Here is a 16675-nt window from a genome sequence, read left to right on the forward strand (position 1 = left end):
TTCTCAAAGGAAAGAACAGAAAGATCACAAAATATGTCTCAAAGAATATTCCAGAAAAATTTCACAACCTTGATTTTAAGGAACAGCACAGTTCCACTTTCCTTTCTATAGGCAAGGCAACAAAGAAAGTGACTTTTGCTCTTTGCATGTTGGCTTACCTTTACGCATTTCTGTAAAGATACATATGTATCAAAGACATTGCCAGATTATTTGGAAGAGGAAGGAACACTTACTAGCCAAAAACCTTGCACAACACTCCAGGTACATTCTAAGAAGCTTTCAGCATTTCAAAAAACTTTATCCCATCAATTATTATTTCAAATTTTGCTTTCTGAGAGTAGCCTTATGGACACTTTCTTTTTCGTAAGATGAATGGGTCTTATGAAAATACTTAAACATTAAATATTATAAATAAAACAAGTTTTATAAACTTTATATAATCCATATAAAAATTTTACCAATATTCTTATATTCATATTAAAAAGAAGTCATTCAATCAGAACTGCTCCTAAATGTCCCCATTATTTAATGATACAAATCATGTCTTTCAAAAGCAAACATTAGTATGAAAATTGATCATCACTCAAAGAAGAAAAACTTCCTTTTTTCTTTTAAGTAGGAATGTAAGCTTTTTTTTTACTTTTTTTAAAGTAGGAATGTACTTACTTTTAAGTAGGAATGTAAACCAGGATTTTTATGAAAGATATTTTGATGAATACTTCTATATTCTATGAGTCTGTGAAAACCTAAATACATTTCTCCCCTATTACTAACCCTGCAGGATTGGCTGAAGAAACCTCATCTCATCTATCTGAAATGAATCCAGTTTAATTCTGCTTGACGAAAAATCTGTTTCCATAGTTTTAAAACAAGCAATCACCCGAAGGTACATTGCCATTGTAGCTTAAGTGGCTCAGTCTTATCACTGAGGAAAATACACTTTGATTGAGAAAACAGTCCAGCGTGGCTTTTGAAAAATGAAATGACCCTTTCTGGTACACAATTTAGTCAGTCAGTTGATGAAAGCAGGCAGATATGGCCACTATGAACAAGATTTAAAGGAAGATGCTGCATCCAAGCTGTATTAGTATTACTAAAAACTCTCATATTTAAATTCTCTAGACTTGCAGCAATTCTAACAAAGAAACCCTTTAAATTTTACACATATCAGTAATCTCTTTGTATTTAGAAAACAATTTAAAAATCAATTGTGAGGTAAGGAAAAATTGCAACAAATCATTCTGCTACTCAAAAATAAATAATTTGTTTTCTTCTCTAAAGGTTTTTGCCCAGTACATACAGGTGTTGTTACCTGTAATGATTACATATGTATTTATATATATAATTATATATATCATATATATGTAATCACATATATAGAGAATTTAAAAAACTCTTAGCCTAACTTTAAAATACTGCAGCCACAATTGTTCCAAATTATTTAATTGTTGTTATTGGTCTATTAAAAATTTAAAGATTAAAAATATCTATTTTTAAATGAACCTTTTATTTAAGTCAATGTCTTCTCAAATGAACCAAGAAATCACTAATTGATTAGATCATTTACTTCTATAAACCACTGCTGTCCTTAAATATGTAATGACTTATAATAAAACAGACTCTTCATTGGCAATTAATGAGCAGCACACTGTTTTCCTTTTGTATTAATTAATATCCATAAAATCCATAAATTTTTATTTCTGTGCTTACAAATATTTAGCTTTTAAATAAAACATCTATTTTTAATATTTTTTAAAAATATTAAAAATAGTAGCAGTTACTAATTGATGAAATACATAAAAACAATACTGACAATTGTGTACTTATTTTGGACACATCTGGTTTACATAGGAGCTCTAACAATTATAATTTCATTAATGATAAAACAAGACTACTAAGAAAAATATCTGATGATTTCAGATTATATTTATAAAAATATTCCTAAGTGTGAATGGCCTAGAATGTTCTCTTATAAATTATTTTATATAAAGGAAATAGTCTACCAATTCTTTCATGTTTCATTTTTCTTATATCAGATTCACTCTAATAACTTGCGTATCATTAAATGAACCATGAATCTACAACAACAAATCGCTAATGAAATATTAGTAAAGAATGTTAAATGGAAATCCCGGGAAGGCATAAACGTGTTTAAAGTCACAAGTCTTTACATAAGGTCCTAAGTGCTATAGTATCAACAATCTTGTAAATTCAAACAAGATAGAGAAATCAACAAAATGATCACAGTAAGCAAACATTCCTACTAAAAGTATATTCCGTGAGGTAGGAGTTTCTGTTTGTTTTACCAATATATCCCCATGGCTAGATGAGTGTCTGGCAGATATAGAGAGTGATCAAAATGCACATACTGATGAACAACCTGTGAGACACCCCGTTTTACTTTGTAGTTAAACACAATAGAAAATAAAAGGAACAAGAGAAAAAAGAGAATGAGTGTGTGCTGAAGTGCAAAATACACAATACCACATTTAGGAATTTAGAGAATTTACAATTTTTTGATCATCTCTCTCTTCTTCCAGGACATTTAATCTTTATTTTGTTCCTCTCACCCATTCCTATTTGAAGTAAAAATCAGAATCTATTTTCTTCTTTTTCTAGGAAATATATATTAATTAGTAGACAGGGTGCTGACAGAAACAGGATTTGCCTTCTATTACTTTCCTCCCAAGTCTGACACTGGTCTGTTTCAGATACTTTAAGTAAAAGAAATTGAAAAAGTAATCATTGTCAGTCTTGCTTCTTTAGAAGGCAGTTTTCTAGAAAACTAAGGTTTGTGTATTTGGAAAAGCTTTATATTGCACCTACTGAAGACAGTCACTGACTATTGAAAATAAAACAAAATGAAACAATCAATTTGGATCAAGGAAAATATATAACTCTGAAAGAATTAACAAGTGAATATGTACAAAGGCTATAAATGTCAACACCACTAATAGCATTTAATAGCATTTCAACAGCACCTAAGAGCATTTCATAGAAGATTTTTTTTCTGGGTTCTTCACTGATGTAACACCAATACCTAAACCAGTGCCTGATACACAGTAGGCAATCAATAAGTATATCTTGATTGCATTAATATACTTCCATGCTGTATGAATATGACACTTAAAAACTGTATTTTTCAAAAATCTTAGACACAAGATTTAATAATAAGCTCATTAAACTTAATTCTAAGTGTAGGCAGTTAGTCACATATACAAAATATCTTAGCCCGAGACAATTTTTACATACCGTATTTTGGGTCTTTGTGCTCAGATAAACTAATGGAGTGTTTTTCTTAAAATAGTAAAAGAGTAGACCTATCATTCACTATGAAAGCCACGTGCCTACAAATTCAAAATTGTAAAATTTCAAAATACAGTAGAAGTAGTATTATAATCTCTCTTTGAAGATCAATTTCTTTCATTTTGATGAAGCGTTGAGCTCAAACAAACAAGGTCTTTGAAATATTTCATTAATACTTGTTCATTTAACTTAAGTAAAAGTCCTATGTAAGTAGCAGACAGTCCCCTCAACCTGGGCTAGATCAACATTATTGAATCATGACTATCATCTAGCAACAAACAAACCAAAACAAAGCCTTTCATGAAAATCCGCAAACCTCTAATCCATAGCATATGCACATTTCATATTCAAACTGAATGCATTATGTTAAACAAGTCTCAAAGGAAGCTATAGCATCTGAGATTAAGAAAAAAGCAAACCCTATTTTAGAAATGATACATATGTAGAAAAGCCCACTTTCATAATCATAGGTCCAAAATGAAGAAATTAAATCCGAATGCTCACCTGGCTAATGGGTTCTTTCGTAGGTGGCTTTCCTCTTCTGGCTGTGCTAGTAGCCAGGGTCGTGGTGGTCTCCATAATTGATGTGGACATCTCTGACTGCATGGCAGTGGCTGTCGACTCAGTTGTCATAGAGGAAGGCACTTCACCAACCAGTCTCACATTTCCCACTATGGCGATGTTGGCATCGTTTTCGGCTGCCATATTCAGAACTTTCAAGCCATTGTAGTAAAGCCCCGAGAGCTGGCCCTGGAAAGGCTGGCCCTGCTCTTTCCCGCCAATTATTATGGTTGCTTGGCTATTGAAGATTGTGAGCTGACGCCCTGTAAAAATAATATTACATACATGCAAAAATGTTGATTGTGAACTCTACATCTACAAAGGATGATACAACAGATCTTTCATGGGGTGGATAATGAGAGCAATAAACTATAAGAGAGGCATTTGACTCATAATTCATTGCTTATAAATGAGGTGTCCATGAAATGCATAATTGTTGGCAAATACTAGTAAACTCTTAACTTATTGTAAATGTAGTGCTTTTGCTAAAAGACCAATCAAAGATATATATTACAAGTAAATGTTTAATGTTCCCTTTTACCTCAAAATCTTATACTGTTGGTCTCTTAAGTCTAAATTGTTAAAGAAATGTGAGATAACTAGCATTTCAAGTATTTGTCCTTCTGAAATTACCACTGAAAGAAACTAGTATATAGCAGGTGAAATCTAATTTAAATTTTATGATAAAAATTTCATAATTCACATAATGTCCACATGTATCTATAAGCTATTCTTTAGTAATATTTATTTTTTGAATGCAATAGTCCATTGTTATTTGAATTACTCTATTTTTCCGGCAATCACACTGAAAAGAAATGCATGGTTTACACTGAGCATGTCAGAGACAAAAAAATTCCAAAAATATGTTTCTGATTGGCTTTCAGCAAGTCTATTAAAACAAAACCAAATGAAAAAAAAAAAAATAGCTTCAGATGTAAAAAGCGGCTTCAGGAATGGTACACAAACCAATGGAGAAATTATGGCACATTTCCATCAAACAGCAATCCTTAGCAACAGTACCATTATCATCAAATTGAGTATCCAGTTTTAGCAGATTGCTCTCTGCTCATAAAAAGCATGCACACAACTTTAAGTTCAGTTTTAATTAGGGCTTGTTCCCAAATGCTCTTAGAAGGTTGCAAACGTTAAAGGGACTTCATTTTGATTGGCAATCCATATTGCCCGCTATTTAAGATTCCTAGAGTTTAAACAACGAGTTTTTTTTTTTTTTCAGGACCATGATAAAGATAGCAGAACTACATATATTTTAGTTAATAATTTAGAGGCTGGAACATGTAATATAATCTATGAATGATTTATCATTTTGGGTTAATGGTTGCTGTGAGTACCTTCATAGATTGAGTTAGTGGATTATATTTAACAGTCCCTTTAACCTTAAGTTAACTGGGTAAGATTATTAAACAGCTGGTACGTCTAAAAATGTATAGAAATTATTATACAAGGTATGCAAATATTACTATCTACATTTTACTGTTTTAAATTTGTTTTTAATTTAGTTTTACGGAAAATTTATTTTTTATGTTTATTAGTGTTACAATGAAGTACTACTTGGTTATGTTCAAATTATTTTTTTATTTGAAGTTTTAATCAATGTTTTTTACCTTTGTCGAGTAGCCATTCATCAACTACTCGACCAAGTCGATATGGAATTCGCTGTCTAGCAATCGCCAGGCGCTCGTTATCATTGTTTCCTTTAAAGTTTAAAGAGACATTTCATTGGTTAAAATCTGTAAGGTCAAAGGTTAAAAGTTAATACTTAAAGCTTGAGCTATACAGTTGCCACATGATTTTTTGAAATTTGGAATTTTAAAAAGTTCTACCTGGAACATTTCATGTTTCAGACTTATCATTCATTCATTTATTTTATTTTAGCAAACAAAATTATTCCTATGTTAATTGAAAATTAGAAATCTGCATTTGAGCTAGGTTATTAAACTTATGTTATAGACAGACCCGAACAACCAATTTAAACAGCATATAATAGCTTTACAAAAAATGACCATTGACCTCAGGGTTTTGTCTTTTTGATGTTTCTTATTAACTAGTTAAACATGTTCAGGTGAAACAGGTTTAAGTTTTCAAAATACATTCAACCTCTTATTCCAGATTAGTAATTTATGAACACCAGACTTAATAACATCTTTGGCACACTGAAGCATCTAAAATAGACCTAGCATACTTTATTTCCTAGTCAGAAAACAGAAATTCTTATTCGCCTCATTTAAGAAAACCACAAAGTCCAAATAGTTCTTGTATATTCCACATAAATTGGTTTATCAATCACTTGGACATCACAAGAGAATACATCTTGCATCATCCAAATATGTTATTATAGGAAAAGGCTTTGACAAAAGTGACTTTATTTGAGTGTCCTTGAATTACATTTGTGCTTAACATGTTGAAGCATATAATATTTGAAAAAGAATTGTATGTATGTTTTTATATACTTAAATATCTGCTTTTTATTAAGTTATTCTTAAAAAGGCATAACTGAAGGAACAAATACAGGCCACAAACAGTGGCCCCTATTCATGGATCTAAACTGAGAGCCTTGCTTCTTTGAATAAAAAATTATCTGCTAGAAACACTGTTTACATTGACCTTGAATAATGCCTGCAAATTTATGAGTGTTTTCTTGATCTAGAAAGCACTTACAAAAAAATCTCGTCTGCCATCTTAGCACTCAGCGTGTATGTTGCAAGAAGAGTTTTTCTATTTCATTTAAATTAAAGTGAAAATTTGAGCTAAGACACTTTGGCAATAGCTCAGGTGAGGACTTAGAGGTGAAAGAAACATTGAATGGTAGTACTACTTATGTAAAAAGACTGGAACATTTTGTTAGGGAAGACAATATGATATGCATTTTTTTATATTGAATAATTTATAAATGCTGTCTTATGCTAGTTTTATAAACATACTTACCACAGTAAACCCGCCATAATATTGGCCATATACTTCGAGAGAAATAGAAAAAAAAACTATCTATAGACCTTGCCAATTATCAATGCATGTCTATATGGCTGAAAATATTTCACACACTAATATTTAATTTAAAATGTCAAAATCAAAATCAAACAAAATATAAAGTTTAATGAAAACATCGTTGCACATTTCTCTATATAGGTAATCATTAAAACACTGTAAAAAAATATTTTATAATGTGGGCATATCATTTTCATAAACTGGTAATTTTTTTAAAAGGATACAAATGATATAAACTTCCAACCCTATTTTCATTTTTTAAGAGTATGTACAATATGTGTTCTCTTTTGTGTGTTTTCATATATGGATATTTGAAAAAATAGGCTAAAATTTAATATTGGTTACCTTAGAGCAGTGTTATTATTGATGAATTATATGTTTTTGGCTTATCTGTGATTTATATAATAAACATGTTTTATATGCATAATTTGAAAAACAAACCTAAAATATTTTCCAAAAATATACATCCTTTGCTCTAGGCACTTCTTTGTCATCCAATAGTCATCCTAATTCACACTGGTATAGCTTGTTTTCATGCTAGAGTGACCCACTTTCTCTCAGACATTATCCAAATCTAGGTGAAAAATTCCTCTACACAATTAATACTACAGTGTATTAACAGATTTCTGTCCATCGTCTCTGCAATCAATCCCACCCATTCTCCATACGTCAGCCAATATCTAATCACACCACTTGTCTAGTATATCCCCTCCCATTGCCTTTAAGATAAAATCTCAGGATAAAATGGTCTGGTCCCTTCCTAGCTCCCCAACCCACTCCTCTCATGGCTGTCTTTGCCTTACTTTACCATTTTTGGCCTTATGAGACTTCTTTCAATTCTAAAGCTCTTATTTCTCCTCTCTGGGCTTTTGCACTTGTAGCTTCCTTTATTTGAAATACTCTCCCTTGCTCCTACCTCACCTCCATCTTTCTTTAGCCAATCATCACTCATTAATGGAATCGTCTTGGCAGGAGCCTCCTCAGGAGCTGCTCCGTGCTATTCAAGTTATATTAGGACATTTGACTACATGCTTTTGTAGCTCCTCAAACCTGCCCTTTAGAAACAAGCATTGACCTTGTAATTACATATTCAATAAATAGTTTTCCTTTAAACTCTGAATTTCCATGAGGTCAGGTATTATGTGTAGTGTTTATTGTTTCCTCAGTGCTTGCTTGTGATGCGACATATCATATCACTTCCTATGAAATATCTGTACAATGAAGTAGTGAAAAAAATTTTGGTTTTAGTTCTTATAGTTTCTGTGCCACCATTAACTCATCCTCACAGCCTAACAGCATTCAAATGAAAAGAAAAGGAAATTCTTATATACAGAGAATAGACCACGTATAGCTAAACTTCCCTTCCTTTTCAAATGAAATTCTACATATTTCAATTATAATTTTATTTCTTTAATAGATTATATGGATGGTGAGATCAGTGACAATCAATCAGTTCATCATTTGTTTAATAACTTCCCCATGCCACAAAATAGGTAATCATAGTTATTATTAGTAGGGAAAACCTGGGGAAGAAAGTCCTAAATAGGACAGGTAGAGAAAAATGAAAGTTTTATATATTCTTTTTGAATGACTTTGAAAAAGAACACATAAAAAACATACACATAAACATACATATGATTTGTCTCTATACCTTTGGCACTAATAGGCTAATGAATTTGATTGGTATGATATAAAGTCAACAATCGCTTTTGAAGATCCTTGATGAGACTTAGCTAAAAGAACATGAACACTGCATTCCCAATGATTAACAAAGAGGTCATCTAACAACTACAAGGAGATTCAGAAAGTAGAGTAGGCAGCAGAGACAAGTGTGAAAATATGTGATAATTTATAAGAAAGGGAGGCACACAAAGAGGCTCATACATCCCATTATCCCTGAATGTCAGATGCCTGCTATTTTAGAGAACATTTTTTTTAAACTGAAAGACTTGATTTTGAAGTCAAAGGACAGATTTTATTTGCAGAGGTAAAGCATGGGAAAAGAGGTTGTGTTTAATTCAATTCAATATATGTCTACTTTGTTCTCTAAATTCTTTGTTCTTCTACTAGAATAAAAAAAACCCACTATAGACAAATACATTGTTAACCAAGTGAAGATACATCTAAACAGTGACAATGTCTTTTTAATAGATGATTCCCAAAACCCTTGTACTATGGCATATAAAGCAGTTTGGATTGTTTAGGTTCACCAGGACTAGGCCTATATTTTACCTCTACCTCATGATTTTCTTAAAAAGTTGCATATTAACAGTGACAATTGAGGTATATTATTTTCAGTAATTTCTCAAGATGCATTTTATTTCTTTACAATTCATGATGATATTTACTTATAAAATATCATCCAGGAGGTTTGTATGATTTTCTTGAATATATTTAATCCTGTCCATAGTTCTAGACCTTACCTGAAATATCAAGGACATAAAATAACCCATTTGACTTGAAAGGCCAAAGACAAATATAATTTCCAGTGACCTTTTCCTTTCTATGGAAATGTTCAGGATCTAATATCAAATACACCTGGATACACAAATATCACATAGAGCTTTGGTGAATGGCCAATGGAAGCAGGCTTAAATTTATAGGTGAGATTAAAAATAAGTTGAATGTAACTGAAAATTCAAATCAAAACAAAGGGAAATCTCTGGAAGAAGACATTTCATCTTCAAATATCCTAAATCAGAGGTAAGGATAAACAGTAATGATCTGCTTCCAAAAGATCTATTCATTATGGGTTATTAAAAGGGTCTGAGAAGAATTTCAACTTTTTTTTAAAAAGCATAAAATTCAATTATAGCAATCTGTTGAGTATATAGGTTAGATTTATGAAAACAGAGCTTCTTAGTGAACAGTTAAAAGATAATTCAGTCTCATACTTCCTTTCCACTAATAAAAAAAGATGGGATTTTCATTGTCTTTTCCCTCTAGTTAATTTTGTGTCGAAAAATTCATATGTCGAAATCTAATTCCTAATGGTATTTGGAGGTGGAGCCTTTAAGGTGTGATTAAGTCCTATGGGAAGAGCCCTCATAAAGGGATTAATGCCCTTATAAAAGCAGCTCCAGAGAACTCCCTTGTTTCCTTGTGCCATGGGAGGACACAGTGAGAAGATGGCCATTAGTGAACCAGGAAGGAAGTCCTCACTAGATATCAAATCTTCTCAATCTCCCCAGTTGTGAGAAATAAATTTCTGTTGTTCATAAGCTACCCAGTCTATAATATTTTGTTATAATTGTCCAAATGGACTAAGACACCATCTAACATTTGGTCACACATTAGTGCATTAATTAATTCCATGTGAACTGGTAGATCTCCAGGAAACAAGAGTAATTTCAAAGAATCAAGGTAAACAGCAAGGAACAATAAAACTCAAATTTAACTGTAGTTAAATGTCATGGTGTGACTCAAAGAACAAAGGGAAACAAAATTTTATTCATAAATTTATAGCTATTGGTGAGTGGAAACAAGCTGTATGAACAACACTGATGCATAGTTTTCCTCCTCCCACTGTCAATCCTCAACCTGCTTGCGTAATTTCTCCTCAGAAATAAAAGTGTCAGTGTTTGATATGACACATTAATATACTTGGGGAAAAATAAAGAAAAGCAAGGCTATAAACCAAGCATTTGTCTAGAATAATATGAAAGGAAAACTGCCAACAAAAAAGATACTTGCTTCTTTTGAAGGTTTCTTATTTCCTAAGTTTTTAACTTTGGGAAAGGAAACAAAAAAGGGTTCTGAAAGCTATATATACTTCAAGAGAAGATTAGGAGTCCTTTTTTAGACCTTTGATTTTAACTGAGAATATAACATTTGGATATGCCTAAGCCCAGAAGGCAAAGTAAAAGTTTGTCATAGTTTTGTAAAATTACTCTAGTTTTAAAAGCAGCATTATCATATAATTTTAAACTAAATGCTGTATGTGTTGTGCCATACAGAGCATCAAATACAATAATATCTAACATAGCTGGTAATGTTCCAAATAAATGAATTTTGAACATGATTGAGATTTAAAATATATATATATATATATAGCTGTTCTAATGAAAATATTTATACTATGTATTTCTTTATTTCCTATATCATAAAGATATGCACAGAACATATATATATCTATACATCTATTTGGCTCCTGCCTACATCTTCATTTTCATCTTGAACAATTTATTTCCAACTCTTTAAACTCTAGTCACTTTATAGTTTTTTCAATCTGTTAGCTAAGCCAATCCACCTTAAACATGCCATTCTCCTTTGCCTTGCAAATTTCCTGCATCCGTGTGTACTGCTTAACATCCCTGCACACCCCAAACACACATACAAACACAGACACACACACAAACGTGTCTTAGACTGGCTAACTTATTTCTCCTATCAGCTTATATGTTTGTTGAAACTATCCCCTGCGTCCCTTGCCTCTCCACCTAATTATTCCATTTAATGGCTCCTTCTCCCATTATGTATTCTTACAACACTTAGCAGCAATATCTACAAACATGATCCAATAAGCTCTTGTAATACATTCTAGACAATAGTTCCTTAGGAGCAGGGCCCATGCCTATTTTGTTCCCTGCTATATACCTTGTCCATAACACACATTGCTGGGTTAGTGGTAACTGATTCATAAATAATTTCTAAGTGAAGCTAAACCCACTGGGGTATTTGTTGCATGTTAAAATAGTATTTGTTCTTCAAGATTCATAAAGCAGTAAAGTTGTTAGTGTCCATTTATTATGTGTATATGTATACAAGTATAAAATGACTCAGTAATCCTGTTCCTCTTTCAATTACGATTTTTTACCATTGGAGTATAAAATAGGGCAAAGAGTCTCTTAAATAAAATATTTTATGCTTAAATACAAACCAGTGATTTATAGCCTCAAGTAGGCTATACTATGGTACATACACATTAATAGAGAAACTAATACTACTTGGGATCTTTTTGTTTCTAATTGTACAAAGAAATGATAGCTGATTTGGTCAGAGGAAATTTCTGCAAGTGCTCTAATTCTCTAAGGAACTGTGTACAAGAGACAGTCTTGAACTCAGTGTATCTTCAGAAATACATATCACTTTAAGAAACTGTCTTTTTCTAGACTAATTTTAGTGGTGATTTCTTTAAAATGAATTTAAATATAAACTCTCCAAGAACCACTTGCTTCTAATAAATATATCAAGGGCCTATAAAGAAAACAACTTTCCAGTTTAACTAAGTCAAAAATGATATAAAATTGAAACGAAAATAGGTAGTAGAAGTTATGGATATTCTAGTCTTTATAACATGAGGGCAGGGGCCTTCTAAAGTGTGCCCAATTCATTGCTGATATACAGCAGTGAGGGACTTGGATTATCTTCTCGACTTTTATAACTCCATTGAATGATTAACACACACCATCAGAATCTAAAGGTGTTTCTTTTCTGACAACACAATTAAATTAGCCAGTCAGAATACATCTAAGTTTCATGTATTAGGAAATAAAATTTTTCACTCTCAACATGGTCTGTAGGTAAAGGAATTAGAGAAAACACAGGACAACCAGAAAAAAGGAAAATCATGCATTGAATGGCTTTATGGTTTGTGTATTGTGCTACTTGCTTGTATACATTATCTCATTTCAATCTGATGTTGATCCCAGATCACAAGCACTTTTTATTTTACAGATGGACAAACTGAGGTTCAAAAAGATGATGTAACTAGTGCTACATCATGCATAATAGAAAAAGGAACCCTTTGAAATTAAATATATCTGACTCCAAAGCCATTCCATGGAATAGTTATTAAAGCACTATCTTATAACATAAGTCTTAGTCATAAAGGCTCAGCATCTTCCCTTTAATCCTTATAGCACTCTCATGTATAATGGAAAATGTCATGGTCCTGTCTATAAAGGTTCTGCTTTATAAAGTTTGGGGTCAGAATACCTTCCTGGGGACATGAAATCAGTAACCTCCAAATCCTTGAAGATTTTTCTGGACAATATTTTCATCATCTCCATTTTACAGATTAAGATAGTGAAGCAGAGGTACGTAAATTGATCAAAGACCCATTACAGTTGAGATCCCAGTGAAGAAAAGTAATTTATTTTTTTCCTTTTATAATGACGCTCTGTTATTCATAGCCACTTGAGACATCAAATGCTACAGGAATTCCTTTTCTTTACCCTTAATCTATAAGAAAAGCCCCGAACATAACAATCCACCAAGTTTATTACTTTTTTGATTCTGACTGTCTCCAGAAACAAGTTGGAAATAGATAAAGGGTCCTAGTTGTGACTTAAATGACCACTGTCCTTCACTCACTTGTGAGAGGAGGAATAGAACTTTGCAGCATGTTATGGTAAATTTTGCTTGGACTTCATATTTCCTTTTTTCTTCTTGTCCATGTCTTATCTCTGGTTTTCCCTTTACATATTTCTAGGAACCAACCCAGTGTTCTCATGACACTTGTCAATAACCCAACATGTGCATTTACATCTACTCTCTAGATATATCTCTTAGTCCCAAAACACTTCACCTTCCTTATTCTCTAGTTCCCCCTAGCTACTTCCCATTTCTTTCAGATAGCTTAGCTAGACATTAGAAAAACAATCTGACTCAGTGAAGTCAATGCATAAGCACTGACTGTAGTCTGAAAGTGCTGTGTCAGGTGTATGTTAACACATCGCATGGATCCTATCGTTGGAGAGCTTACACTTTGGGGAGTCAAGGAGCAAAATGAGGAAAGTTAGACAATAAAAGCTTTAAGTGAAAATTGAAGACAATAGAAAACCTGGCATAAATAGGCAATTAAGCACCATGTGAATTGTAGTTCAGAGAAGACAATGGATTAGAGGAAAGAAGGTGTGATAGTATGCGAAGGATTTCACCTAGATTACAATCTAAATTTGATTGAAATAACTACAAAATGCGTTTTAATGTGGATACTAACCTCCAAGAGACTGATAATTGATCAAACTAACTTCATAAAGCTACTCACCCCATATCTATTTTTGAAATGAATATACTTTCCAATAAAATATATCTAGTCTCAAAATATGCTTACAAATATGAATAAATGGTTAAATATTCATGCCATGAGACATGAAGAAATTAGTACACAGGATGTTAAAACTACTAAGTAAAATACGATGCAAATTGGCAAGATTTTCAGGGCAATATGTAAAAATGAAAATATTTATGTGAGGATAGAGGAATTATGGGTGCTCTTGTTTCAAATTTTAATTTTATATTATTGATACTATACTTATCCACATTTCAATTTTGCTCCCACTGCTTCCTTAAACACACATACACATATTTTCTCTAAATTAAATGTGGTATTTTAATGCAATGCTGCAGCAAGAGGGGGCAGTGCAACTCAAGAGCCCAGTCAGTCAGTCTCACAGGGGAGAGAACACGTACAGCCCAAAGAGGGCAATGCTTTGTTCGTGACTAATGCTTGAGATGACATCCCAGCTCCTTATGTGGAACAGCAGGCCTTTGTATCTAGTGAAACAGTAACTTCATGTGAAACTGCTGTGATGTTGGGCATGGAAGGCCACAGGCTATCGACTGCAGAGTTCAATGGTGCTTTGGGGGAAGAAATTAGAAGCTTAGTGCACGTCTAACTGGCTTAAGAAATTTCTCCCTTTACGTCGCTCTCTTATGTGGATCTGCATTAAGATATCTAGAGCCCTTTATACAAAGATTTGTAGAAGCACTTGTTCTTATTAGCTACTTACATTAACATTTTTTAGTCTGTATATTTTTTCATCAGATTAGTGAGAAATAAAGGTAACCTTGTAAATTTTGGATCTCACTGCCTATGTGGAACAAATAGCTATTTACACTTTCTTCCTTAAGCCTTTATATGCTATTGGTTTCCCACTGCAAAAAGACTGGAATATCATATCAAAAACCAGCAGCAAGAAATGAAAAGCATCAGGGACAAGCTGATAACGAAATACAGAACCTACTCTGATAAATTAAAGGTCATACTCTGTTATCATGCATACTAAAGAGTTCTTTTGTGCTAGCTGTGTAGCATTTAAGACGGAAGAATGGTTTAACAGCTACAAAAACAGGCAGGGCCATTGATAGATATCACTCAACAGTGAGAATAAGAAAAATTAAATGTAAGAGCAGCCCCAGATTACCTTACAAATGGCATTTTGCCATTTTACCAGTTATGAGAATCTTGAGCACTTTCTAAATCATAATGTCATAACATTTAAGCTTATCCACCCTAACAAGAACTTAAATATATATTCTCTAAGGCATTTTTTCCCAGTTCTTGATTTTTAAAAATCAGAGAATTATGTAGTACAGCTAGAATTTCTACCACCTCATACCAACTTTGACTTTTAATCTATTCTTCTTAATATGTAGATTGGTCTATGGAAGAAGAGATAAATTAATGCCTCATATACAGTCTGATATGCCCTGTAAATGGTATTGAGAAGTTTCTTTCTCTCCAGTGAAGAAAAATAAGTCTTATTACTATGTCATTCTAATCTCATTTTCAATGGACTTCAATCTCTCTCTTTCACTTGTAATTGGAAGGCAGGAAGATTTTTTTCAATTAGAAAGATGGGCTTGTCAACTGCACACAAATTATTTAAGACTAAATGCTCTGGAAGTGCAAAGGACAGGCTGGGATACAGCTGTTGGACCATTGCCAGCCCATTCAATTTTATAAAATGTAAAAACCCTTAAAATAACCATTATTTTTTTTGTTGTAGACAAATGTAACACTATATGGATTTAACTTAAATTTCTAAGTTAATTTCTAAGATGTTTCCCCAATAAAAATTTGTTTTCCACACGAGCAATTATTTCTTAAAAGTAAGTATCCATGTGGTCAGATCACTGTGGAAAGAGAACTTATTTTATTTTTTTAAAGCAGGTAGATGGATTTTGTATTTATTTATATTTATTTCAGAATATTATGGGGGTGCAAATGTTTTAGTTACATAAATTGGTTTTGTACAGTTTGAGTTAAAGTTGTAAGTGTGCCCATTCCCGGATAGTGTACACTGTACCCGTCAGATGTGAATTTATCCTCCCCTCCGCCCCCCTCCCACCTACTTTCTGATGAATATTATTTCCATATGTGTACATATGTGTTGATTGATTAGTTCCAATTAAATGGTGAGTACATGTGTTGTTTTTCCATTCTTGTTTCCATACTTTACTTAAAAGAATCATCTCCGGTTGATGGTTAAGATAATGAATACTAATTCCAGGGTTCAAACCCAGCTTCTCTACTGACTAAGCTGGGTAACAGTGGATCAGTAACATAATATCTTTAAACCTCAGTTTTCTCACCTCTAAAATAGGTTTTTATTATTTTGTAAAAATAATATACATAATATGTATAAATCTCTCAGCACAGTGCCTTCTACATAGTAAGCACTCAGTAAATATTAGACATTATATTGTGGTTGTGTCATTGTTTATTCTCTGATATGATGTGCCTTATACAACATATCTAGGACTACATAGATCACAGACAATTTCTTCATGCATCTGATCATAAGAAGGTAGTTGAGGTAAGTGTAAAGAATGGAAAACAAATCTATTTATATTTCCCAGGATGAATAAAGGCCAGGAAGCTAGCCTTAATATAAAGTGATGTCCCAAACCTCGTAGGTGCTTTATCAAAATCACTTCATTTTCTCCCAAGCAATGTCAACTTTATTCTCAAAGGTTTATGCATGGCTACCTATAAGCCAATGGGAACAACTGAAAAGAGGTCATTAACTGGAAAAGGCCACACAAAAAGAAAAAGCCATAGGCACCTGCCCCAAAG

General features: G+C 32.6%; 1 protein-coding gene across 36 annotated transcripts in view; it reads right to left on the bottom strand.

Moving 5' to 3' along the window:
- Positions 1 to 16675, bottom strand: part of NRXN1 (neurexin 1) — a 1076423-nt gene that overhangs the window by 143123 nt on the left and 916625 nt on the right. For 23 of the 36 annotated variants that reach the window (XM_076000757.1, XM_020288574.2, XM_076000760.1 and 20 more), the window contains 2 exons: positions 5490 to 5579; positions 3811 to 4130 (listed from right to left, as the gene is read on the bottom strand). In XM_076000757.1, the coding sequence (XP_075856872.1) occupies positions 3811 to 4130; positions 5490 to 5579 (410 nt within the window). The remainder of the gene's footprint in view (positions 1 to 3810; positions 4131 to 5489; positions 5580 to 16675) is intronic. The other 13 variants (XM_076000758.1, XM_020288575.2, XM_076000756.1 and 10 more) reach the window with 1 other exon arrangement.

This window comes from Microcebus murinus, chromosome 3, assembly GCF_040939455.1.
Source record: "Microcebus murinus isolate Inina chromosome 3, M.murinus_Inina_mat1.0, whole genome shotgun sequence".
NCBI classification, from domain to species: Eukaryota; Metazoa; Chordata; class Mammalia; order Primates; family Cheirogaleidae; genus Microcebus; species Microcebus murinus.